The following is a 25,927-nucleotide window of genomic DNA, read 5'->3' as shown; positions in this document are numbered from 1 at the left end:
ATCAGTATCCTATGGCTGAAAATGAAGGCTTTGTACCTTCAATCTGGTAAGAACGTATTAAAATGATTTTATTTTCTAAGGCATTTACCGAAGTCGCAACATCGTCGGAGTCCGTTACTTTTACAGCATAATGATCAAGAAGCATTGTAGCTTATTTGATTTTCGCTATGGGGCTTACTTTATGCATTCAACTCAAAATATATATTAAAAGTTAACTTTTAATCCAATACAAATATAATAATAAGCTTTAACCAGCACATGTTTTATAAGTGTACACGTCAATTAAGGACTAGTAACAAAGCATAACAAACAAGCATGTAAATTTAGAGTGTGAATCGAAATATAATTATTGTAATAGTGTAACAATAATCAATATTTGTAAATGTAAATAACTGTATTGTTGCATATATATCAACAATCAAAATTGGTCAAGAATCCATTAACTAATAGAATAAGCGACAACGTACACATTTTTATTTTGTCTAATCACTAGTTTTATGTCTTGAACGCACTATGCATGTTCGAAATGTACTTGTTAATAAATATAACGATAGAAATAGACCTTATATGTATATTTGAAATATGCATATACATACATGTATTAATGACACTTGAATGAATGTGTATATTAGACATGTGCACGAAAACAATTGTATTGCTAAACTTTATAAACAATCAATAATGTTTAAGGGTTTAAGTGGTAAAATTACTAATAGTTTGTGTTTTTTTCCCTATAAATATGTTAAAATATTATTTATTTACAATGATTACATTATTTATTACATAGAAGATTGAACAATACTTAATATTGAACGAGTTATGAACTATTTTTTCAAACATAGAATAATTTTTGTAATCGTGCATTATGTTATTAAAAATGAACGAGTAATACACCTCAGATGCCTTACCTATATATTTTTTTGCCTTTCGATAATAGGTAGGCGACACATCAGAACTCAGTGTATTAATATTTGTCTTATATGAATCAACTGAATCAACATCTATGTCAAGTTATTGAAGACCAATCCTTTAACGACTGTCGTATATTTTCGTATTGTTTAAAGCAAATACTTAAAGGAGAGGCATACTTTGACAACAATTGTGTAATAATTGATGTATACTTATATGTTTTATTTAAAAAAAATACTATGTTTATCTTAAGTATGTATGGAAAGACTTATTATTATATTAAGCATACTTGCATGTACAGCATGTTTAATATTATTGTCAGCAACTCACCAATTATGTGCAGATTAAGTACCATAAGATGTCTTGTACACTATAGATTTAACATGTTAGCCCATATCCATATTTAATAGCATGGATATGTTTATTCATCTTTCTGAGATAGTATCTAAATGGACAAGCACGTACTTACATATCATTTATTATAACCCCATTCTTTATGAGTATTAAAATATGTACACTTAATGTAAAAGGGCTAAACAACAAAGAAAAACGTATAACAATGTTCAAATGGTTAGAAGAAAAGAAATATAATATATGCCTACTACAAGAAAGTCATTTGACGGACACTGTTATTGAAGCATTAAATCACGAATGGGATGGTGATATTTATCTGAGTGGACATCACACAAACAAACAAGGAATCACATTTCTAATAAAAAATAACTCAGATGTAAAAGTCAGCAATTTTAAAGACATAATACCTGGAAGACTAGCGAGCCTTGACATTACAATACACGAAACACAAATAACATTAATTAATGTTTACGGTCCTAACTTAGATAAAAGTAATTTTTTCAAAACATTGCAAACCTTTATTAATTACAATTCAGATAAAAACATAATAATTGGCGGAGACTTTAAAACCGTAATAAATCCAATATTAGACAAGAAAAATGGCAATTTATATACACATCTGAAAAATAGGACATTGTTGAATGACATAATTGAAAATTGTAACTTGTTAGATATTTGGCGTACATTAAATCCATCCGAGTGCAAATTTACATGGCATTCAAACTCCAAACCTACTATATATTGCAGGCTAGACTACTTTCTTATATCGGAATCATTATGTAATATAATCGACAATTGTTGCATCAAACCAGGTTTCATGACTGACCACTCCCTTGCTGCTCTCAAATTAAACAACATTCAACTAGAACGAGGGCCGGGTTATTTTAAATTAAATAGCAGCATATTATTGGATGCTCAATATCAAGCCCACATAAAACAGGAAATAACATATACCATACAAAACAACAATGATGCAATCCCGAATAGTTTATGGGAGATTATAAAAGGTAACATACGCAAAACAACAATAAAATACACATCATTCAAACAAAAAGGAACACGCAAACTTGAAGAAAAAACACTACATGATATAGAAAAATTACAGACACAACTACATAACACTTAAATCATCGACAAAGCCAGTTTTGAAAGTGAACTCTATTAAAAAAAAACAAGTGTTAGAAGACATTTATCATGAACAACTAAAATGGTATAATCCTAAGGGCGACAGCTAAACACGTAGAACACAATGAAAAAAATACAAAATATTTTGCAAACATCGAACAACGTAATAGTGAACAAAAAATCATTCACAAACTTGTCGTAAATGATATTGAAGTAACCAAAAGGATACAGATTCTAGAAGAGCAACGATTATTTTATGAAAACCTCTATAAAAAAAGCAAACCTCAGCCAACACGAATTTCAATACTCCTCAATCAACTCTAAATGATAATGAAAAACACTCATGTGAAGGACTCCTTACTAAATACGAATGTGGGATGGCACTTAAAGAAATGCAAAATAATAAAAGTCCGGGATCAGATGGTATAACAATAGAATTTTACAAACTATTTTGGAATGAGATTAAAACATATTTAATCAACTCCCTAAACTACTCTTTCAATAATGGAAATCTAACTGTTCTGCAAAAAACAAGGTATCATATCACTTATCCCTAAACCTGGAAAAAACCTAGAAACCGTATCAAATTGGCGCCCAATAAATTTATTAAACAATGACTATAAAATTGCAACAAAAAGCATCGCATATAGAATTAAAAAAAATATTACCTTCAATTGTTTCAAGTTCACAATCCGGATTTATAAAAGGACGCTATATCGGCGAAAATGTACGATTGATACAAGAATGCATTAATTACTTCAATTGCACAAATAAATCAGGTCTTATATTCTTTGCAGACTTTGAAAAAGCATTTACTCCCTCAACCATTCCTTTATGTTCACATGTTTAGAGAAAATGAACTTTGGAGAAAATATGATTAAATGGGTGAAACTTTTTTATAGTGACATAAGTAGTATAAATAATGGGTTCTTCTCTGACTGTTTTAATGTCGAAAGAGGTGTTAGACAGGGATGTTCACTCTCATCGTCGTTATTTATTATATGTATAGAATTCCTATCTCATTATCTACAATCTAACCCAAACATAAACGGTATAGTCGTTAAACCAGGTGAAGAAATCAAACAGTCATTATTCGCCGATGACGCAACTTATTTTTGCACTAACAATCCTTGCTCCTTTAACAACTACATAGAATCACTGACCCTGTTTGGAAACGTATCAGGACTAAAATTAAACACATGTAAATGCACTGTGCTAAAAGTAGGTAATTACAGGCATTCAAACATTCATCTTTAAACGGAAATGAACTTCAGATGGACAGCAAACGAGGCATCAACGTTAGGCATAACATTCACAAACAATGAGAATGAAACAATATTAAAAAACATATTACCCAAACTACAAAAATTCAAAAGCTGTCTTAAATCATGGCGACATAGAAAACTAACCTTAATTGGAAAAATAACTGTGTTAAAAACTTTCGCACTACCGAAATTAATATATGTACTTACCGTTCTTCCAAACCCAGATAATAAAATAATCATTGAATATATAAAAACATCTATAATTGATTTGTTTATGGGTTGGCAAACCCGACAAAATAAAACGAATACAATTAATACAACCTGTAGAGCTTGGAGGTCTACAACTGACTGACATTTGTTCGTTCATAAATTCAATCAAATCCAGTTGGGTGAAACGTATGTTAGATACCACAAACAAGAGTAAATGGACGTTGTTTTGTCAACAAACACTAGCCAAATATGGTGGCTCTTTAATTTTTGAATGTAACATTAGTGAGTCTCTAATACTTGATATAGCAAAAAAGAATATAGTTGTTTCTAATATACTATCAGCTTGGAGTAAAGTCACAGATATGTTAGACGAAAAAAGTAACAGCAAAATAATTTAATGGAATAATAAAAACATAAACGCAAATGATAGCACATTATTTTATAAAAAACTGGTTTGAAAAGAGCATAAAGTATGTCGATCAACTATTTGATTACCGAATAAACGACTTTATTCCTGTCATAATATATGCTACTTGTATGAAATCCCATCAACAGACTTCCTTATGTATTACACGCTGATCAAAAGTATTCCATCACATATAAAATCTATTATAAAACCAAACAACACGCAAAACATTAGAACTCAATTTCTAGAAAAACTCACAACAAAACAAAAACCGAACAAACTATTATAAAGAATACAAATAAACAACAAGATAAACAAACTACTTAAATTCCATTAAAAAACCATTGATTGCAAATGAAAGACACGTATGTATACAATATATGCTTTAAAATGATTAATGCAAAACTAAAAAATAAAAAGATTTTAAAATACAATACAATAATTTAATAAGAGGAAGAAGGTGTGAATGTTGTAATTTATATGTGAGACTTGAAAACAAGTTTTGCATTTGACACTTATTGATTTGCAGCGAATATTAATGAACTGCTTTGCATACGCCTACAGAGACCACGTTTTTGCGGAAAATATACACTAATACCTAGTCATTTTGAAGCTGATAAACTATGAATACTGCGTATTTCCGGGCGATTATGAAATGATATTACTCTGAGGTCGTTTGCGTAGGCACTACGTTGACTCTCTGCTTGGTTTGTCCACCTGGAAAGAGTTGTTAAAGATTTAATGTGTATGTAGTTAAAAATGTAATAAAGGTTCAATCAATATGGAATAATGCATTTTAACAAATCACGCTTAACGTTCATGTGTTCATTACAAAGAAATACAAAATTTCAAGACTTACTTGTTGGTCTTTGCAGTCCTTCGTAGTCGTGTATTTCTTTTAATGATGATATCAAGTCGTAATCATTTGGTGTGATTGAAGATGGCCATTGCACCGTTGTATCGCATGATTTACCAGAAGACCTGTGAAAAAAACAACAACCTTGAAACGAGAGTTAAATGTCATTGGACAATATAAACGTGTTATAGTTCGTTGTCTTTTGCCTTGAATGTGTCAAGTTATCTCATTTTCAAAACGAAAACAATTATTAGCGCAACTGTACAACATATATAAACTACGAGCAATTGAAGTATGTTTTACTTAGTATATGAATAGAGTAACGATATGAAATATTACTTGTAGTTTCAACCTTATATCTAGTGAAAAAGCGTTTAAAACATGGCAGACGAAGAGACAGAAAAAGAAAAGGAATGTTTTAATAGATTTTCTAAGTATTGGACACAAATAAGAGACATCAATGGGATATATTGTATTCTGAAGATTATACTCTGAAGACACTAATCATGGTTACAAAGGACACAATCTCACAAAAGGGGAACTCTCGTTTGCAATGGTGTTTAATACGCTTTATGAGGTCCTGGATGCTTGCGTTGAGCCTAATTGAAACTTTTATCAAATATGTCATTATCTCTTTATTCAATATTGTATAAGGTTCTATTTAATCATTATATGGACATGCATGTTAACAACTCACATGGTATGCGAAAATGGCATGTCTTTCACGAACATTACCAATGATGACCTTCTTTAAGATATAACGAGATACATTTTATTACAACCTTCACATGTACATTGTGGTAAGAATGTCGTCGAAATATTGTTGTTTTCTTAATCTTCTTTTTAAAGTATGCTCTCAGTTTGGAATAAGTTACGATACTTACTCGATCGTTAAGCAAAAGTGACTATCATACAATATCCAAATACAGCACATTACAGTATCCAAGCATTGGAGCTGGAAACTTTTGTCAAGACGTATTTTATGGACGGCGAGGTTCCCGTTCCGGTTCCCCTTGTGGCGTGTTTTACCGCCCATTATGTCATTATAGGAAAAACATGTTACATTTACACTGTCTTTATGGCAGTTTGCAATAAATGCCTTTTTTAAATCAGTCATATAGTGTTTGTTCTTTTCTTTGTGACATCCGGTCTAAGACCTTTTCATTACTAATTAGGACAATACATAAATAACATTGTATACACAAATAAAAGGTTCTATGTCATTGTACGCCTTTAATTACTTGTGTTTAACCCAAACGTTAATTGTTACTATTTTCAATCGTCCAATCATATCGAGTTATAGGATAATGTGAGCAATTGTACTAATGAAAATCGAGCCTGGCCATACTTGTTTTGGAATTCCTTCTACACAGTTGCGTCGTTATTATCGACACAAATATCAACACCCACCACCCTTTCTCCACCATATGTTTTTTTGTTTTTTTTACTTGTTCGTTATATTTTTATATGATTGTGTTTTTTTATTTATTCAATATCATACATACAATGTAAACATGTATATGATCATACAACATAGTGATTGTACAAAGCAATATAGTTCAGCCATGTTATACAAGATATGCTAATATGTTTTTTTTTAGAGAGAAAAGAAAAGAACAACAGAGGAATAGTTATGAAAAATGATGAGTTGTATAAAGTCGGAAGAAAGCATACTGGACTTGTGTGTTTTGTTGTATATTTCCAATGATCTTGTCAGATTGAAAAATAAGAATAAAAAAATGATTCTTATTTTATATGATTGTGTTACTCTATAACATTTCATCTTGTATCATTATTATAACTATCGAAGCTTTTTGTTTATATACATGTTTTTATATACCTTTTTTACGGCGTGCTTTATCGCCCATGATGTAATTATAGGAAAAAAACATGTTCCATGTTCACTGTATTTATGACATTTTACAATAAATGCCTTTTTTCAATCAGTCATATAGTGTTTGTTCTTTCCTTTATGACATACGAGTCCGTTTGGTCTAAGACCTTTTCAGTACTAATTAGGACAATACATAAAAGGTGAACATAATTGGCTCAATTTAATATTTTTTTTTATTTCGTTAAAACCCGGAAAAAGACTAAATGTCCTTTGTCTACTTCAATTAGATATTAATGCGCATGGGCTTACAGAACAATCCTGTAAAATAAAAAGCAAGACAGTGCACATCAAAATATCAGAACTGTGTTATTTCTGCGTTGCAACTTAATTGTTGTCCTCTTGCGAAAAGAACGTGCTATTTTAATGAAAAACAGTGTCTCCAAAAATAATATCTATACTAGTAAAATAGTAATACATGTACATTCATTATTTTGCACATAAGCTTTTTTTACGTACAGATTCCTCCGTCGCCTTATGTACAGCGTTGCCAACATAATATTCGCCCCAACAGAAATTGACAGGACCAAAGCAACTGCAATAATCGCACTAAGTGGTATTCTGTTAGGATCATTATTTGATGCAGTGGGGTGGTCTTGTTCTTAAAAACAATGAAATGGTGTAGCACATTTATTATTTCCGTTGTAAATCAACAAAGTAAAAAAAGTTTAATTAACAACAAACCATGTGCTCAAAATAAATCTTAATTCACAAGAGCCAATGTGTCGATATGTAAAAATAGATCAATAGAAATATACCCGCCAGACACTGATATCCCGTCCAGCCTGGTAGACACCCGCGAGTGCAAAGGCCATCTATGTTGTCACAGAAAGACCCATTACATTGGCCACAGACGTTTCGACAGTCCACACCGTACGTACCGTTAGTGCATTCTTTTAAATTCACAATGTTTATTGGTTATAGAAAATACATTAGAAATCCGGAATATAATTATCATAAAATTATTAACTTATTCATTTCATGTTGACATATGTAGCCAGCGTAAAACATGGTACGTTAATTGATCTTTGTAAAACCCGAAAAAGTGCTGTCAAGTAATGTTAATGTACTAAAAAACCTGTCTCAAAGCGGCCCCTGCGGCATTTACCTTTGGTCTATTGATCTTTTTATCTATTCGCAAGGAATAGTCAATTACACGAATTTTATATTAAATTCCATTCCATAGTCACGTACCATGTCCGTTTAAAAGTTTTTTTTAGATTCATATGAGTGATGTAAAATGAAACACATGGTTATACCTTGACTGCAGTCATCAGAAAACCAGCCAGGTGCGCATAGTTTATCAGAGCAGTTACCGAAGACATGATCGCAATAAACGCCGTTCTTACAGTGACATACTGACGAACAGTTTATGCCATAGAATCCTTGGCAACATTCTGAAATCCAAAAGGCGCAAACACATTTAAAGTTTTATGCTAGAACTCAGATAAATAAATAAATTGCATGCACTCACTTCAAAATTTGCAAACACACAAATTGGTTTCTAATTACACGTGACTATCCGCAAAGAGGTTTAAATCAATTGACGAGCACATTTTGTCATTTCATACATTTATCCTAGGCTAGTGATTATTCAAACGTTACCAACATATATTCTATTTAGAGAAGTAAATTGTGATATATATATATATATATATATATATATATATATATATAATATATAATTGTATTCCTAAATTTACAAACATTCACATTCATTTTTTTTTTATTATAATGACATTAATTAAACTTAATAACACTATAATGTGGTTCAATAATGATTTAGTGTTTACGATCCAATATGCGATCTTTGTCAATTATCACATATAAGATATCTAATATATTCTCATCCAGTACATGAATCAAAACCTTTGATACAATAAATACAAGATTAATATTCTGTTGTGTTCTACTTTACCAGTGCTGCATTTATCGCCTTTCCATCCCGCCGCACAACGATTGTTCGGACAGTTGCCAAACACGTGATCACACACAGAGTCATTTTGGCAGTGACACTGAGCAGAGCAATTGCCTCCGAAATAACCGGGGTCACAGGCTGTACAAAAAAAAGCGTTATCTTTGAGCTTTTACATCTAATTTTGAATGCGTATCCTTGTGTGTTTTCGGCCATTAATAATTATTTTTAGCCAAATGTTTCTTTAGTTTGTTTGCTTCCTAATACTTCAATAAGTCCAAAGAGTATTGGCAAAATAGTGAATGAAATACTTTAACAGATGACCAAGTTTCTTAAATACTGTGAACACATTTTATGACGAAGGCAGCAAAACAAGTTCATTTGAAGATATCGTTAATGAAAAAAAAAACAACAGACAACCAATAATAAAAATAATCTGGAAAAAATGTTTCACACTCGCAATACCTCATCCCCGTGTACATATGGGCTAGAGAAAACATTGAAAATAACTATTGGCAATTTTGACAATGTGTTTTCAAACCAGTAAATCAGACTTGTTTTATACCTAAAGTTTTTCAGACGCAGAAAAGGCCTGGTATTATATAGACGAACAAAACAATAGCACAAAATGTGGATTTGGCGGAAAAAAAGCGTGTTATTGGCAGTGGTAGAGGTTGGCAGAATAAAAATTTTGCATTTATTTACATACAAATTTCAGAGTGAGATATATACGGAATATTACGCTAGTCAATTGTTCCAAGAGTTTGTATTACTCGAGTGGCTTGTGTGATGACGTATCACACGAGAGGCGGAGCCTCGAGTGTGATGCGAAATAGCGCAAGCCACGAGAGTGAAACAAACACTTGGAACAATTGACTATCGTAATATTCCTTTTATTATATACAACAACTAACGAAAATAGTTAACAAATGTATTTTTTACTTTAACAAAACTGACAAAACAATGACTAAAACGGTATGCCATAGTTTATTTAAGACGCGTATGAATACAGTTTATGTAAATTAACCTGTAAACATTCGAACCGGGAAAACACAGGTTTCCGACACGCTTACCTTAATGCCATCGTTAATCCAATTTTTATAACAATTAAGTTGACAACTTAAATCCGATGTTTATAACAAAAATGTTTAAACGATATGCACTTCCACTTCTATCTTCCATGTCTTTATCGAAACTTAGTTTAAACCACACTATGTTATTGTATTCCTATCGAAATATACATTTATGCATGATAAACACACACTCCAAAATACGTTTTTAACACATAGTTTACTGTTAAAAAACACCACGTCCGACATGTCCTTACATAGTTTAGATGAAACTATTGTGTTTTGTCACAGAAATGTCGTCACACGATGTACTACGTAATATATTTCGTAATATAAAATATTTCTTTTTTTCAGTGCGTGTAATGTGACGTCATTAAATGAGTCGAAGTAGTCCGGCTAGTATGGTAATACGGAATTGGAAACAGCGAGTAGCGTAATACGGGATTTTTTATTTCAACGATTGATACAACCTGTATTTTGTTAAAAGCATTAAACAGGTATATAATAAATATTAATATTGTATATAAATGAATTTAAATGAAATCATAATATAAATAACTTTACCGTTTAATGCCTGCCATTTCACTTCTAATTGCCATTATATTACTGTTGACAGTGTGGTGTGACAAATATAATACATCAGACTATGCATTTTAAAGGGGCCTTTTCACGTTCAAGTAAATTGACAAAATAAAAAAAAGTTTCAGATACGCAAAGTTTCGTTGTAGTTATGATATTTGTGAGGAATCAGTAATACTGAATATTTACTGTGATCTTAAATATCAATAATATGAATCTTTTGACGATTAAAAACCTGAAAATTATGAAGCGTTGCAATGCGAAACAATTGAATAATTTGGAGAGTTCTGCTGTTGTCGTTATAGTTTGTTATACTACAAGGATTGCTTATATAACATACATCATTCTTTGTATGAGCACGGTTTGCCGAGTGGTCTAAGCGATAGACTTTTACTGCAAGGTTCAGTGGTTCGAGCCCAGTTCAGGGTTTCTTTTTTCTTTCTTTAATTTTATTATTGTTTTTTACTTGAGCATTTTTAGATCTACTGTTCACATTTATCAATATAAAGCATTTAATGACAAACTTCAATACATGCCAAAATATGTGACCCCTTTAAAACAAATCCAATTACAATGTCTATACAAAAATCAAACCCTGTTTACCACTAACCAATTTCTAACGATAATCTTTTTAAATAATTTTCCTTGCGAAAAGAATCAACTCTGATTAATAATCAATTTATTTATTCCATTTTTTTTGCGATACAAAATTTTAACTTGGTTAAAAAATGATGCTAATTGTTAAATGGATTGCTACATTTCATTGTTGTCCAAAATTGTAGTCTTTTTCCGCTGTCTTAGAATATTGACCAATGGGAAACGCAGCGTATCTTATTTGTCGAAAATTGAGATTTGTTTGTCCGCTGTCTTGGTATTCTGACGTATGGGGAATGCAAAATAATTTGTATAATACTGACTACCGGTACATTTGCGAATAAATAGTTTGTGTGACGTCGTTCTGTGATAAATCTGTAAAAATTCGAGATGCGAAAAAAGGACATGCATTGATATGCTTATTTACGTGTCCATGGTAAAATCGTTACGATGCTGTTTTGCAAACGAATTTACGGATTTGAATCGCACAGTTATGTCTCTTTGACTCAAATGTTTAATATTCGGATAATGCGGTATATAAACAAAATTCGATAATTTTGTGGGAAACAGAATTGATAATGTCTAGGGGGTTTAGACAAGCTTTGTTTGACCAAAACACAGGCTGTTCTTTAACGGAAGTCTAAACTTAAACTTAAAATAGTTCAGACACTAAAAGACGGAGTCCTTACCCAAACCTTGTACATAAACTTCATCAACGACATCATAAGAAGAATCCCTCGAAATATCCACTGGGCCATATACGCGGAGGGTCTTTCACTAAGTTTCCTTAAGTAAGCGCATCACAACCGCAAACTAACTTAACAAGATGCGCTAAAATTTCTTGAGGACTGGATAAGGAAGTGGCTCATCACTTTCAACTCAATGAAGCCTTTTTACACAATCATTTGTCTATTTTCAAAATAAATGAATGCTAGACTCAAGCTCTGTGGATAGACGCTGGAAGATGAAAAAAAACACAGGTAACTTGGCGTGCGTTAAGACAGGCGACTCACCTGAAAGCAGCATACAGTCGAAGCTAAAACAAGCTGATGTTAGTACTCATAAAACAGCTTTAACGGCGCAACATGGGGCAGATGCAGGAATCCTCATGAAAATATATGTCGGCTTTCTAATTGAGTGACAGCATAGGGCCCAGCAGCAAATTAACACTTTGAAGGAGTCAGCAAAGTGCATAATGAATCGTGCGGCCCTAATCATCAACTGCGTTATGCGGTCAAAATCTATTCAAGAGCTAGAAACCATCTCGGGCCTTGATCCCATGGGGGCAGATTCTCATTCAGGCAGCAAATGCAAAACGTTTTCCACATAATCACATGAAAGACAGACTGAGTCATCGAGCAAAAGACTGAAGATAGAAAGCTTTAAACTCGACAAGAGTTTCGGAAAGGAAATGACCAGATATCCTGGATCATGTCCTATAAGATACATAAAAATAGCAAGAAAGACTATCAAAGCGTTGCTGAAAAGAGGTCCATCTCCATGGAACACACTTCACTGCTAGACTTCACTGACAAGTCTGCTGTCCACGCGGGCAGATGTGATGGTGCAGAAATCTACATCAGGTACCAATTAGGTGGAGAAGGAAACACCTCCATCGCTTCAGGCTGAACCTACGTCAAAGCTTCAGCAGTAACGCTAAAAACATTGTACAGTCCTCATTTAAAACAGCCAACTATCCTCCAACAACGTTTTTTTTTCAGCCACGCATAGTCAATCTTGCAGGCGCTTGACGATGCAAGTGACAAAAAACAGAACGATCTGTTAATTGCATTTGTCCTTCTATGCAGTGCTTACATGGACGTGCTGCAGTGGGTCACTTCTCAATGCAACATACTTGGAAAAGAAGCCGCAGACAATCAGGTCTACAATCTTCAAAGAAGGCAAGACAGTCAACAAAGCAAAGCAACACGAAAAATGGATGCAAATCATTCGCAATACAACAGACACGGCCCGTACCATCTGCCCTCTAGAGCCGAGCAGGTCAAAATATTGAGGCTTGGGATTGAGCTGCCGCATGAACCATCACATGTTCACCAAGTTCAAGATTGGCCCCTCAGACGAGTTTGTCGGTAAGGCTGGCAGCATGCGAAAAGCACACTTGCTGCTATAATGCCCACTACACGACACCCGCAACTGCCACATCTGTTATAAGGAGAAAACAATGCAGAGACGTTCCACGGCAGTCAGGATGATTTGCAACGTTTTTCTACCTTTGCACAGGGTGCATGCGTGTCCATCTGAGTGATAAGTTCAAGAAGGAGAAGATTGAAAAAAAGGATTCAAAATTTAAGACGCTTGTAATGATATTATATATGTTTTTTTATCATGTTAAACTGGTGCGATAGGGTTGTCTTTATTATTAACATAGATTAATAATATCACCCATCCGCGTGAAGTTAAAACGTGCATACGGTTAGACATTAAAAGTAATATTGTCGCCCTGCAGCCCGGACTTCATCCAGCCGTACAGTCTTCTCTTGTTTTGTCACACTCCGAATCAGTCTTGAAATGTTCATGCGGTTTACCAAATATATCCGTATTTGCCGGATTGCATATACAGCTACAAGTATGTTTATTGATGTGTACTTGTATATTGATTTCAATATTATTGCTGTGACATATTGCTGTTTGTGTTTTATACGAACGCACTGTTGTTTCGGCTCACAAAACCATTATATAAAAACGTTTAGGCACAACAAATTTGATCATTTTGATGTGTGCGTATTAAAAAGGGTTTAACTATTAACTGTTGTATACAAAAATGTATAAAGCTTCTAAACTAACCCATGATACAGTCATCAAGTGCCCATCCTGGTTCGCATCCGTTTTGACAAAAACCCGTTGTTTTGTTGCATATCGCAGACATTCTACAACGCCCACATGGTTGACAAGTCATTCCAAATGTCCCGTCGTCGCAATCTAAAACAAATATGTATGTTGTTATAAAACACATTTACAATTACATCTTATTAAACGACAATAAAAGTTTTGTTTAACAATGTGCACTATTTTTATGTACACGTACCTTTTCTGTAGATCATAACCTCACATATTGTAAGGACACTTTCGTACCATCTTCGAATCAGCAAATATTGGAATGTTCTGTTCCCCAAGTAAATTAATTGTCCAATGTTCGACTTCCAGTCCTTTACCATTATCACTAAAGAGTGATTGTCATTCGTTTGTGGAGCGTCACTTGTGTAAACAAGAAGGTCCTTACTTTGCTCCTCAGGAGCTAAAATACATTTTACACAAACCTGTCTGAATTATGTATGATTGATTGAAATTGACCTTTCCATGTTTTCTAAAACATTATTCAAGCAAAGTTCGCATATGTAACCGCGTAGATGGCTGACGACAGCAGACGCATTATTACATTACTGCTCAACGAAAGAAATGGTTTCATAAGGATTTGATATGCAAGATATCGACACCTCCTGCTCCCATGAACACTTTAAAATAAAGTATTGCGATATAGCGGTTTATTCTAGCAATAATACATACATCATTTTACTAACAACAATAATATCTCTATGTGATTTAACATCCATGTTTTTTATGCTTCATATCGTTACCAGAAAATATAGCTTTTGAGACGATGTTAGTATTTTTTATATAGAAATTGAAAAAAGGGGAGGCGATAAGTTAAAATAATAAAGGAGAGGGAATTTGATTTTTAAAAAACATCAAAAGACACGCTATGTTTATTACTTAAGAGAAAAACGCACAGACTGTATGTGCGCGGGAATTACGCCCTGGTTTTTGGCAGTAATAAGATTAACTAAAAAGGAGAAAAGAGGAAAGAGAGAAAAATAAACAAAACTATGAAAGAAATATCGTTAGGAAAAAAAACGGATATAGGCAAGATTCTTTAAGGACTTTTAGTTCATAATAAGGAAACTGTTGTCATAAGAGGGCTTTTATCTTGTAGTGACTGATTTTAAGATAATATGGCACAACAATATAGAACATAGGATGGTGTTTTAACTGCAAAAAACGTTGCATTCAATGCCAGTGGCAAAGAGTAAGGCAAAATTAGGATTCTAAAGGAAAAGTAGGGCATTGCTCTACACCTAGACAATACAGTAAAGAGTGTTAAAATACCTTTGGACTTTGAACAATATGCGTCGGTAAATAACGCTCAGGGACCTATTGGCTAAATCCAAGGTTATGATCATATTAAAAGGTCCAGCGTCAGACTACAATTAACTATCAAAATGTCAATATAGTATAATTTAAGTTGATATGTGGATATGCGCTTGTATGGATAGAACTCTCGATAACAACCAGATGACTATAATGCTCTTGATAGATATAGTTATATGGAACTTACAACCGAGTCGTCCAATTATGGTGATGAAATTCGCAATTACTTTCTGGCCAAAATTAATCTCCCACCACGGTAATGGATCGTCATCAGTAGCACTGCACTGTCTACATATATCTAAGCCGTCAGGATACGACGAAGAATACTTTCCATCTATTGCATGATCTGCTGAGCACAGTGCAAAAGTGGCTGCTTGATTAACACTATAGTTCAACCCAGGTACTGTTAATAAGTTGGAGACTGAAATATTGAGATAAATGAAATAAACGCATTGATACAATCGACCTCTTCAGCAATATGTAACACACAAAAAAACGAAATAGTTTGTAGATCAGCCCAACGCATACCCACTACATGCAGTTAATTTATTAGAATCATTCATCGCAAGCCATACGTAGCTATACATCTAACACCATAATTTGCATTCCTTTAATGTGATATATAATAATGTTAAATCAACGTAAAAACATTTAACAATCGCTTCATATTCGTTTGAAGAACACTCTTTGCCACAGAAATGTAGCTCAACAACATTAAAGTAACACTAACCTGTACGCATAACTATGTTCGATCACAATACATGTATAATATATGGTCACATGTTGACATTAACAACAGGCATGCCTTAAAAACTGAAGTGATGAGGTCAAAAATCGCTTTAACTAAGCACACAGAAAACATGCCATTTAAGGAAAGTCGTTCAAAATAATAACAATGACCTTGAAGCAATAATGTTTTATAAGAAGTGGCTTTTTTATTTACTAGTGCAGTGATTTTAACTATTTTCATGTTTTTGTCTAAAACAATTTTACTTCCAGTCTTCATAAACTTGATAAGTCGTTTTCAGTTTGTCTATTCAGGTTTGTGAACACTTATGAATTAATATTGAAATTCATAATTTATATTTAAAAATGTTAATTAACTTGACATTCCAAAACTATTATTGAAATACGAATCGCATCTTTATGTCTTCAATGTATTGAAGCTTTGTAATGTTCTATGTTGGTGGTTGCAACTTATTTTTTACATAAGCTACATTCGAGGCGGGATGGAAGTCGAGCAATAGTGACAAATTTATGAGAAAAAACTGACCGCAAAGGAGGAACATGTGATTGACATCCTAAAACGAATAATAATAAGATCTTAAATCGCATTTTGAAAGAGATCACGGAAACAGCTTCGAACAGAAAGCATCTTAAACTGAAGTTACAGAAACTGAAAAAAAGAATTCAACAATGAAATACCGTCGACGTCGTTCAACCCCCATGAAAAACTTCTTCCTATTTCAGTCACCAATGAATATGGACCCTCGACGACAACCTTCGTTGCAATATCTGAGCTAACGCCGACGTTCTACCAGGGTTACCGCCGAATTCTCCTGAAAAGAAACCTGGCCAGCGTTCGCTTTTGCTCCTGAGTATGTTCGGATGCCGTCGAAATCACCCGCGAGGCAATATTCGTCCTCCTCGACCGAATTTCTACCGCCGCACCATTTTGTGTAACATCATCATTCGCATTAGCGCTTCTGCCAACGCGTATTCATGGCAACTGCAAATATCCAGAAATATATGTCATTGGTCACCGCCGACGTCTGCAAAATGGATTCCATACGATATCAGCTGACATGTCCTAAATGGCTGATACATCGGCTTCATTGCCATCTGGGATGCCCTTTTCTTTGCCGGTCATTCGTCTTCATCAAACTTGCATAAACTATTATGATCGATGCTATGGTATATAGTTTGTGAATGCCGTCGCTCCAATCTTTAGTTTGATTATGCGTTCAAAATCGAGCAGTGTTCGCAGTGTTTCTAAATTGATAACTACTATACCTTTTAAACTACTAAACTGGCAAATGCTTTGGGATTTGTTTGAAACAACGGTATATTTCCATCACAGTTTGATTGATGTTGGTTTAAGTTCTGCTATCTGAATCCCAATTAAAAACGATGATGCTTGGACGATTGAATGGTTTCCATAAACGAACGCAAAGTACCATAGGGCAACTTATCTTTTGCGACATAGATATTGACAATCTTACGCAGTTATTTACGCTACATGCAAGCCCACTAACAATTACCAGCTCCGTTGATATCATTGCATAGTGTAAGGCAATCCTATTAATCGAATAAAAAGCTTCATAGGAGGTAAAGATTCATAAGGATAATTTCATACATGTGGTGGATTACTAATCCCGATTATCATCAATCAACTCATAGTTAAAGTATTTGGTCCGAAAACATGGAGGAAATAACTTGATTTCGAAAGAATTGCGTTGTGAAATCGAAATAGTCACTCAACACACCGAAAACAGTCTTTCCTCACCATACAGCCCCGACATTTAATTGTTCTCCTGAACACGACGATTGCTATTGGGAAATTACTTGCTGTTTCGTCGTGTGTTTCCATTATATTTGGTAAAGGTTACCAGCAATCATTTATCGCAGTGGAGTTGACCCAACGCTTGTGTCTCACGGAAGAGGTTCAGCTAGCTGCATTCGGCAGATTGAACAGCCTCGGATGTCCTTACCGAAACTGCTTGTCTGAAGACTTGTGATTTTAGTGCCGAATATCGAAGCATTTATTGAGAACTACTTAACGAATGTAGTAAGCCACCAACATATCCTGAAGTTAGCCCTTCTTGAAGACCGCTACGTACACATTCGGTTGAAACCGACATTTACCGAGACATTTTAGACAACCAGATTATCTGTAGAAATGTAACAAATCCTTTTGAAGACGAAAATGAATATCTGGACCGAAATCCCATCAGACAAAACGTCGACCCGTTAATCACGTGATCAGCATACTCACAAGTATGAGCTTGATAAGCAGAACTTTGGAATAAAATAGTACATCAATCACGATTTGTTTTGGACGCGTTTCTATCTCTATTAATTTATTTAATGCCGGATTATAATAATTTAACCCCTCTTTTTGGAACTGACTTTCTTTTAAGCATATTTTGGGACCTGACCTTTAAACGACAAACACAGCTCATACCCTTGTTTGAAGGTTTTACATGAAATACCTGTCGTCAAAGAATTCCGAATTTGTGCGAAATTGTTGAAGAACTTTTTCTATATAGAAGTCAAAATATAACATTTTTTATTCTTTTCTTGTTGACATAGTATCTTATATGTGAGGAATTGTTTCGTTTTAAGTCATAAGCTTAAAGGTGGCATAAACAGTGATTTAAATGTTTATTCCCATACTTAACTCTTACATCTGGTGTGAGTAGTATAAGGCACCAACTAATTGTTTTTAATGAGAATTCAATACTGCTCCAGCAGCTGGAGTTTCACTTCGTTATATTTAAAGCTATTATTTGCACAGTGTAACTTTTACATGTTTATGTTCACACATATGAACGAACTTATGTTTGAATATTCCCAAAACGGCATACTGTGCTTACTAAACAGAATACTATGCTTAATATTTGCACGTAACAAGACGCCAGTTATAGACGTTGAGGATGTCTAGATTAAAAAAGAAAGCGTTACTAAGTGTTTAACCGACGCTCTAGAAAGCGAACGGTACCCGAAAACCCTCCAAGCAAACAAAAAAATAATATAACGTCTAAGTACCACGCCAGTTAAACACGCACACACCAATTACATATACGTGCAATATATGTGTAATGAAAAAAAGATAAAGCCGGTTCGATTCTATTCGAAGGTTAATGAGACAAAAATACTACAATTATTGCGACTCGGAATACCTGAAGCTGTTTGGAATACCTGACGCGAGCTTAGAAGGTGCATATCAGTAGATAGTTGTTTGATTGCAAACGTTAATATTTACTGTTTATTGAATGCAATGCCATTTAACGCGTTTTGCCACAACGAAACTTATACATGTATGTAATTTTGATAAGACATATTTTGGACAACATACTTTTAAACAAGTTCTGTAGTTGGAGAATATGTCATAACCGCAAAAAACAACTTGTATTGGATAGAAATATTTGTGCAAATGCGACAAACGGTATGATTTCAGAAGAGATTATCAATATATACACGTATTTTATTACACTTTTATAATTATGTGAATACATATTATTTAACACTGTTTTATTGAAGAAATAAAGTATTAGTTCACATAGAAAGGTTATTTTGTTCAACCTAGCATTTCCTTCAAATCTTAAGTTATGTGTATAAGTCAAATGCATAACGAATTCATTCCGATATTCATTGACATACACTAACAGGAAGGAGCCGTAATGTTCATACGGAATCGTATGTAACCCCCAACAATATAGCATACCTTTTAGGCGGTACACTTTAATCTCACATATAGTCATCATATAAAAGTTGTATCCAATTGACGAAACGTTGATATATTGCCCGAGTCTTGTTGGATTGAAGCTTTCTTCTAATTGCGTAGTATTTAATATATCGCATGAAAGGCCAGGAAATATTCCAACACACAGCTGAATGTTTTGAGACTGCACTGTTGCTGAAAGAATACTCCAGATTGCAATTGATTTGGGTAAAGTATACGCACATGAGCCTACCCTTTCACATTTGGAATGGTATACAATCATACCGAAGATGGAAGATGCTCATATGTCCATTACAAGAGTTAATGCATACAGACACACAGGCATCTGTTTCTACACACGCATATTTGAACGATCCTGTTGATAGGAGATTCTTGAATCCAGGCGTATGCACATGATACACCGTTTCTAAAGTATACGGAAATTTTTGCATAAAAGAAAACCGAAACTCCCATTTATGATTTAGTATGTCGTTTCATGGAGCGACCCATATGCTGGCCTTTAATAAATTTTCATTCCTTACTGATAACTTTGATATTCCTCTTATGACCATGATAATATAGCTTCCTGCTGAAGCTCTGTCTTATTCGTAAGGAATTTAAATCCGTAAGGAATATTATTTAAGGAAAAAAACGATATCCGAACATTTACGAGCGAACGCGATATTGGCTTCGGGCAGCTTCGGAAGCACGACGTAGTTATCATGAATACGTCGTCCTTCCGACGCTGCCCGATGCCAGTCTGGCGTAAATGTTCGGATATCGTGGCGGGAAATTAACATGGAATATATTGCCGCACAAAAAATAAAAACGAGCATTTTGTATCTCGTTAAATCTATGTTACCATACCACATGTAGCGTTGAAATTTTGGCAATGCTATAAGGAATATTGAATTTTAATGGGTCAACCTTATTTTATGAAATATTTTTAGAAATATTCGATTATTTTGACTCTTTTGAGAAGTTATGTTACTTTTAACAAAATCTTTAATAACATGATTGAAATAAAAAGCGACGCCCACGAGTTCTATACTTATTTACCGATTTAATACGCTCATGCGAAACCCATATCGATTCTTAGATGATGTGATATACAATTTAAAATAATTAAAATAAAAAAAAACATATTTTACTTCCGCCGCAAATCGCACTAGTAAGTTCTGTTTACTCTTAATTTAAAGTCGAGTGTTACACCTGGACTCATTAAAGCAGACACTTGCGTCAATACCCTCGATGTTCATAATGACACAAATGTTTACTTTCACCAAAGTTCTGTTTAGTACTAACCAACATTACTAACCAACAATAAATTGGACTGGCAACGGGCGTGTTATTAAAATACTACTGTTTCATATACTAAACATGGATGCAGAATGAAGATTTCGATAGATTTGCTTAATTCAGAACAGGTGCACATGTACATGTTCTATGTTAAATACTAAAATATTTAAATGCTTAGAATATATTAGATAATAAAAATCTTACTAATAACCTATATGAGTTTAACATATCGCATGAAAGTTTCTAACAACCTGTGTCTGTTCGTCCATATACTTGAATCCGTGTCAGGGGATATGGCTGTAGGAGATCAATTGCAATCCAGGCGGGTCGCTGGATAGCTGTACAGCATGAACAAGCGCCCGCGTCTGTTCTATTATTGCCATCAATAACTCGACGGGGATCCCAACATTCGAAGGGTATACCATTAAACGTAAGTTGGCGGTTGTCTATGGGAACGAGTTCTTCATCTCCTTTAATGACATAGAAAGAAGTTTGATATTTTTTACTACGCTTAATACACTTGTATTGTATTGTATTGTCATACATGTAATTTATTATCTCCCTTGTAATTTGTATCTACTTTTGTTGTAATTATGTCCTTTGCCCAGTTTGCGTTCACATATGAAGGCTGTTGAAACAGTAGTTCTGTCCACTCATTATAATGTAATGTTATGATGCAAGGTTTTGATTCAACATTCACTTGACCTGTGCAATTTTCCATAGTAAATTACTGACCATGTTAGCATTCATCAACAGCATTACGACTCACGTTCGGTGCACCTTAGATTTACCAACCTGGTGGGTCCTGGTATTGTTTATTTTCGTTTGAAAATATTGGTTGATTGGATTTAAAATACGCCTAAAGTTAATGTGATAGTTATTCCATTACGTATTTCAAATGTATGCTTTTTAAATAATTTTGAATAATTGTATTTTTTTAAATACTTGATACTCATTTAATACCGTTTTTCATAAGTTTTTTTTTCCTGTAAAATTGTTGTATGGTATTTTTACAGGTTCTGTAAAAAGATGGGTAAGAACACCATGACCTTAATGTTCCAATCTATAAAATTGTAAAAAGAATAATCTCTCTAACTATTGAGGCGTCACATTGGTAATAATAATGTCTGAAAGTGAAAATATATCAAACGAAGCTCAATTTGGATTCAGGAATAACCGTAGTAAGGTTGATTGCATTTTAAATTACACTTTATAATTCAAAACGAATAAGCAAATAATATGACACTTTTGTGCGCATCTATGAATTGTGACGTCCGTGTGGGTAAAATTATTTCAGTCGGGTGTAAGTTGTAAGATGCTACATATACTAAAGTCAATCGATAAAAAATTCAAATAATGTGTTAAAGTTACTGATAACATAAGCTTTGCATAATTCTTAGATATTTCATAAGGCGTCAAGCAAGGCGAGCCTTTTTTCCTCTCCCATTTATTCTGTTTATAGATGATATAAATGACAGTTTAAATTTTAAGAAGCCCACATCTCAAGATAAAGATATACTTTCTATGCATATGTTATTGTTTGCAGATGATATACCGCTGTTTACAATAGATCATGCAAGCTAACAAGCTCAATTGAATTGTATAAATACTTACTCTCGAAAATGGGGTCTAAAATAAATTTAAAAAATACTTCAGTCTGTATATTTCAAAAAAATAAATATACAAATAATTATTAATGTTCATTGAACAACGGAAACATTGCGATTGTTAACAAATTTACTTACCTTGGTATTACATTTAATTATAATGGTTCGCGCAGTTAAAACAATGCATGAACAAGCCTAAAAGGCATATAATCTGTCCATATAAGCCTATAAGGCATATAATCTGTCCATATTACGTAGAGTAAAACACGATGTAAACAACAAATTTGTCACTTTTTGCCACGTTAGGTTTACCTGTAATAGCGTACGGTTGCGAAGTTTGGGTTCTACGAAAAAGAGGTTAACAAAGTACATCTTAAATTCTGTAAATATATAAAAGATGGCTGCCAACAGACATCAAATGCAGCCATCTTAGGCGAACTTGGCCGAATCCTATTATCTGTTATCTGTAAAGAGAGTGATCTCAAATTCTAGTGCAACATTGTTAATTCACCAAACTTGTAAGATAAGTAAGAATATCATAGATAATACGTTGGATGACACTAATTTAAAGCTATGCTGGACGAAAGCTATTAATAGCCATATTGACAATTTAGTCTATAGCTAAATATTGCCTGAAAACGTGAACACATCATTATATAAACAAACAAAGACAAATCGTTTTACACGTTTAACCAGTTCTCATCTATGATTTCCAGTACTAACACTACATAATTAATCAATATTTAAATTTTTTACAATGCTATGTTGACCAAATATGATTACCTTGCTAGAAAGCTACTTTGTTGCCTTTTGATAACATACAGATATAATCAGTCAGTTATTTATGTATTACCTAAATTATTCATTTATGTGATATGGATTTTGTTAAGTATTTCATTTGTGTGATAGTCTGTTTGTATATTTGTAAAGTAGGTAGTCAAAGGCATGTAATTGCTGATACTGCCAATAAACTGTAACTGAATCTAAAACTTTTAATTATTCGCCCGACCCGACAACAACGCATTAAACAAATAACTCAAGCGAATTTGTATGAGAAGTAAGTAAAGCATCATGTATCCATTAATCAAAAGTTTGTTAACAAAATACCGCTTAATTTTTAAACAAAATACAACTTAACGTTACTCATTCTGATTATTTCAACACCGGATTAAAAAAAAATACTTGACACGAACTTGATTGTAATTCATTGGTTGTATTATAGTTTAACAAAAATAGCTGACGGGTATTTAAAATTCACGTAAATAAGAAGTACTATATGATTTATAAAATGTATTGGGCATCTAGTCGCTCTTTAAATAAGAATAAAGTCTTATATTGCAAGAATGCCTTTGAAATATCAATTTGTGGCAGTAAAACACAACAATAAACTAAATTTGAGAATAAACATACAGACAGAAGTGCCAAGGATCAAAACAAACAAATCAATTATTTTAAGCATATAGTTTCAAGCATTTGTAGTGCATATACTCAGTTTGATTTTTATGTATGTCATCTATCACATCATTCGATAGTTATACAAAATATTGTTTATCGTCAAGAAAAGATCACAAATTATCGCGTAACTCAATCAGATTAGTGGTAACACAAACATAACCTTCACATTACAGCTATACGATCATATAACTTAATCATATGAAAGTGTTTGTTTTGTTACAATTTATGTTTGAATTAATGCCGATGCTCATTGTTTTGTGAATAACACGTTTGGTCATTGGATGAGTTTTGCTATCTTTAAAACCAGACACTCAACCAGTTCTACCTAAATCAAGCAACAATTAATTCTAAAAGCATAACGCACCAAAAAATTTGAGTATCTCGAAATATTACCTTTTATCCCAACCACAGGAATTAAAATTCCGAAAAATAAAATTGTAAACATTTTAAATTTTCAATTTATAATTGTCAAGTATACTTTTGAAACAACTTATTGATTTGAATAATATTTTGTGCTTATTGAAACCCCTATATTGACATAAAATAACTGGTAACTTAAACAGGTTGACCGTTTATGAGGAAGTATTAATAGATACGAGCGTTGATATCTTATCAGGCATTACCGGTGTGGTGTTATCTTGTCAAAAAAATGACAAATGTCTAGCGCAATGATCCACGTTGTTGTTGAAATGCTGATATCGCGGTTGTTTAAGGGGTTATTTACCAATGGGTTTAACAATATGTCCATGCATGTATTGCACGCCTTTAACTGGGAATGCGAGTGCAAAACTACAAAGTTATCTCTCTTTACTAATGAGGTGCACCCTGAATTTGATACGATATTTAAAACAAAATCAAAATCGTCTGGCTATAACTTAATATATATTTTAGTTGTAAGACAACACGTTTGAATAGGAATCTAATAATAATAATGCCATGACGATTTATGAGGTCAGGTTTTATAAACGAAATCGCATGTTCTGTCACATGGTGTTTGAACCTAAATACCCGAGCATTGTTTTGACCAATCCTGATGCCTATTTGTGCTTTTTATGTAATTCCCAACACATAGTACTAGTTTCTAGAGAAGTGTTAACAGAGAAACAAAATGAGGTTGATGTACCTGAAATGAGTTGACTATGTTGGCTGATTATTGCCATGTCGTACTATCGAGTTTGAAAGGCGACACAACGCGGACACGCAAGAACGACTAATATATGCACAAACATGATATGTATTAAATGTGCCTTCTTTCTTGTTAGAGTTTTTTTTTGCCCAGACAACACGCCAGAGTGACAAAGAAGCAAAGATTACACCCATCAATTTTTTTAATGTTGGCGCCTCCGATTTGTCGTTTTGGCGTGTTGTTTCGCGAAAAATTGACAAATTAACACACAAAAGGAATAGTTATATAATTATATCATTTTTCATTATTTCGTGTTATCGTTTTGACGTGTTGACACTATAAAACGCCTCAAACAAGCATAGACAGACCAGCTAATGGAAGATATCATTCACCATAAATAACAGCCGATTTCAGGACGCAATTAATGTCATCTTTTCAATATTGGTTGTTGATGTTTAACACCATCGTAACTTGCACTATCCTAATAATGAACATTGAGTGATGAACCTAGACTACCCAATACATCTCTCGGATAAGATGCAATATTACCTAACTAGTAATGTAAGTCAAAATATTATAACAATGCGTGCACTCTATTTTTTAATTGAGCTCCCACCATTCGGTTTAAAATATGTAAAATATGTACCGACAAATG

At 33.4% G+C, this 25,927-nt stretch overlaps 1 protein-coding gene across 4 annotated transcripts; it reads right to left on the bottom strand.

Annotated features, from left to right (window-relative positions):
- Nucleotides 1-318: 318 nt before the first annotated feature.
- On the bottom strand, nucleotides 319-24,705 carry LOC127866938 (uncharacterized). Of its 4 annotated transcripts, XM_052407804.1 has the most exons (12): nucleotides 24,540-24,705; nucleotides 21,336-21,554; nucleotides 19,789-19,980; nucleotides 15,529-15,762; nucleotides 14,221-14,430; nucleotides 13,980-14,114; nucleotides 8,935-9,072; nucleotides 8,276-8,413; nucleotides 7,775-7,909; nucleotides 7,476-7,617; nucleotides 5,129-5,250; nucleotides 319-4,986 (listed from the first exon to the last, which is right to left on the bottom strand). In XM_052407804.1, exons 1-12 carry the CDS (start codon nucleotides 24,589-24,591, stop codon nucleotides 4,931-4,933), a joined length of 1,773 nt encoding a protein of 590 aa, XP_052263764.1. In that variant the 5' UTR covers nucleotides 24,592-24,705; the 3' UTR covers nucleotides 319-4,930. The 4 variants fall into 4 exon arrangements, 2 of the variants coding, with proteins under 2 accessions (XP_052263764.1, XP_052263765.1); XR_008043171.1 differs by lacking the exon at nucleotides 7,476-7,617; XM_052407805.1 differs by lacking the exon at nucleotides 19,789-19,980.
- Between the last annotated feature and the right edge of the window lie 1,222 nt (nucleotides 24,706-25,927).

Source organism: Dreissena polymorpha, chromosome 2 (genome assembly GCF_020536995.1).
Source record: "Dreissena polymorpha isolate Duluth1 chromosome 2, UMN_Dpol_1.0, whole genome shotgun sequence".
In the NCBI taxonomy this organism is placed as follows: Eukaryota; Metazoa; Mollusca; class Bivalvia; order Myida; family Dreissenidae; genus Dreissena; species Dreissena polymorpha.
Note: the sequence above shows the minus strand (reverse complement) of the source record. Positions and strands in the feature narration are given on the sequence as shown.

Bases quoted from the DNA above. Each gene is read 5' to 3' on its own strand.
- LOC127866938 (XM_052407804.1), bottom strand. From the start codon at position 24,591: ATGTTTACAATTTTATTTTTCGGAATTTTAATTCCTGTGGTTGGGATA. The intron at 9,073-13,979 runs GTTAGTTTAGAA...TTTTTTGTACAG, and splicing joins ACTTGATGACTGTATCATGG to CCTGTGACCCCGGTTATTTC. The intron at 8,414-8,934 runs GTAAAGTAGAAC...TTTGGATTTCAG, and splicing joins AGGCGATAAATGCAGCACTG to AATGTTGCCAAGGATTCTAT.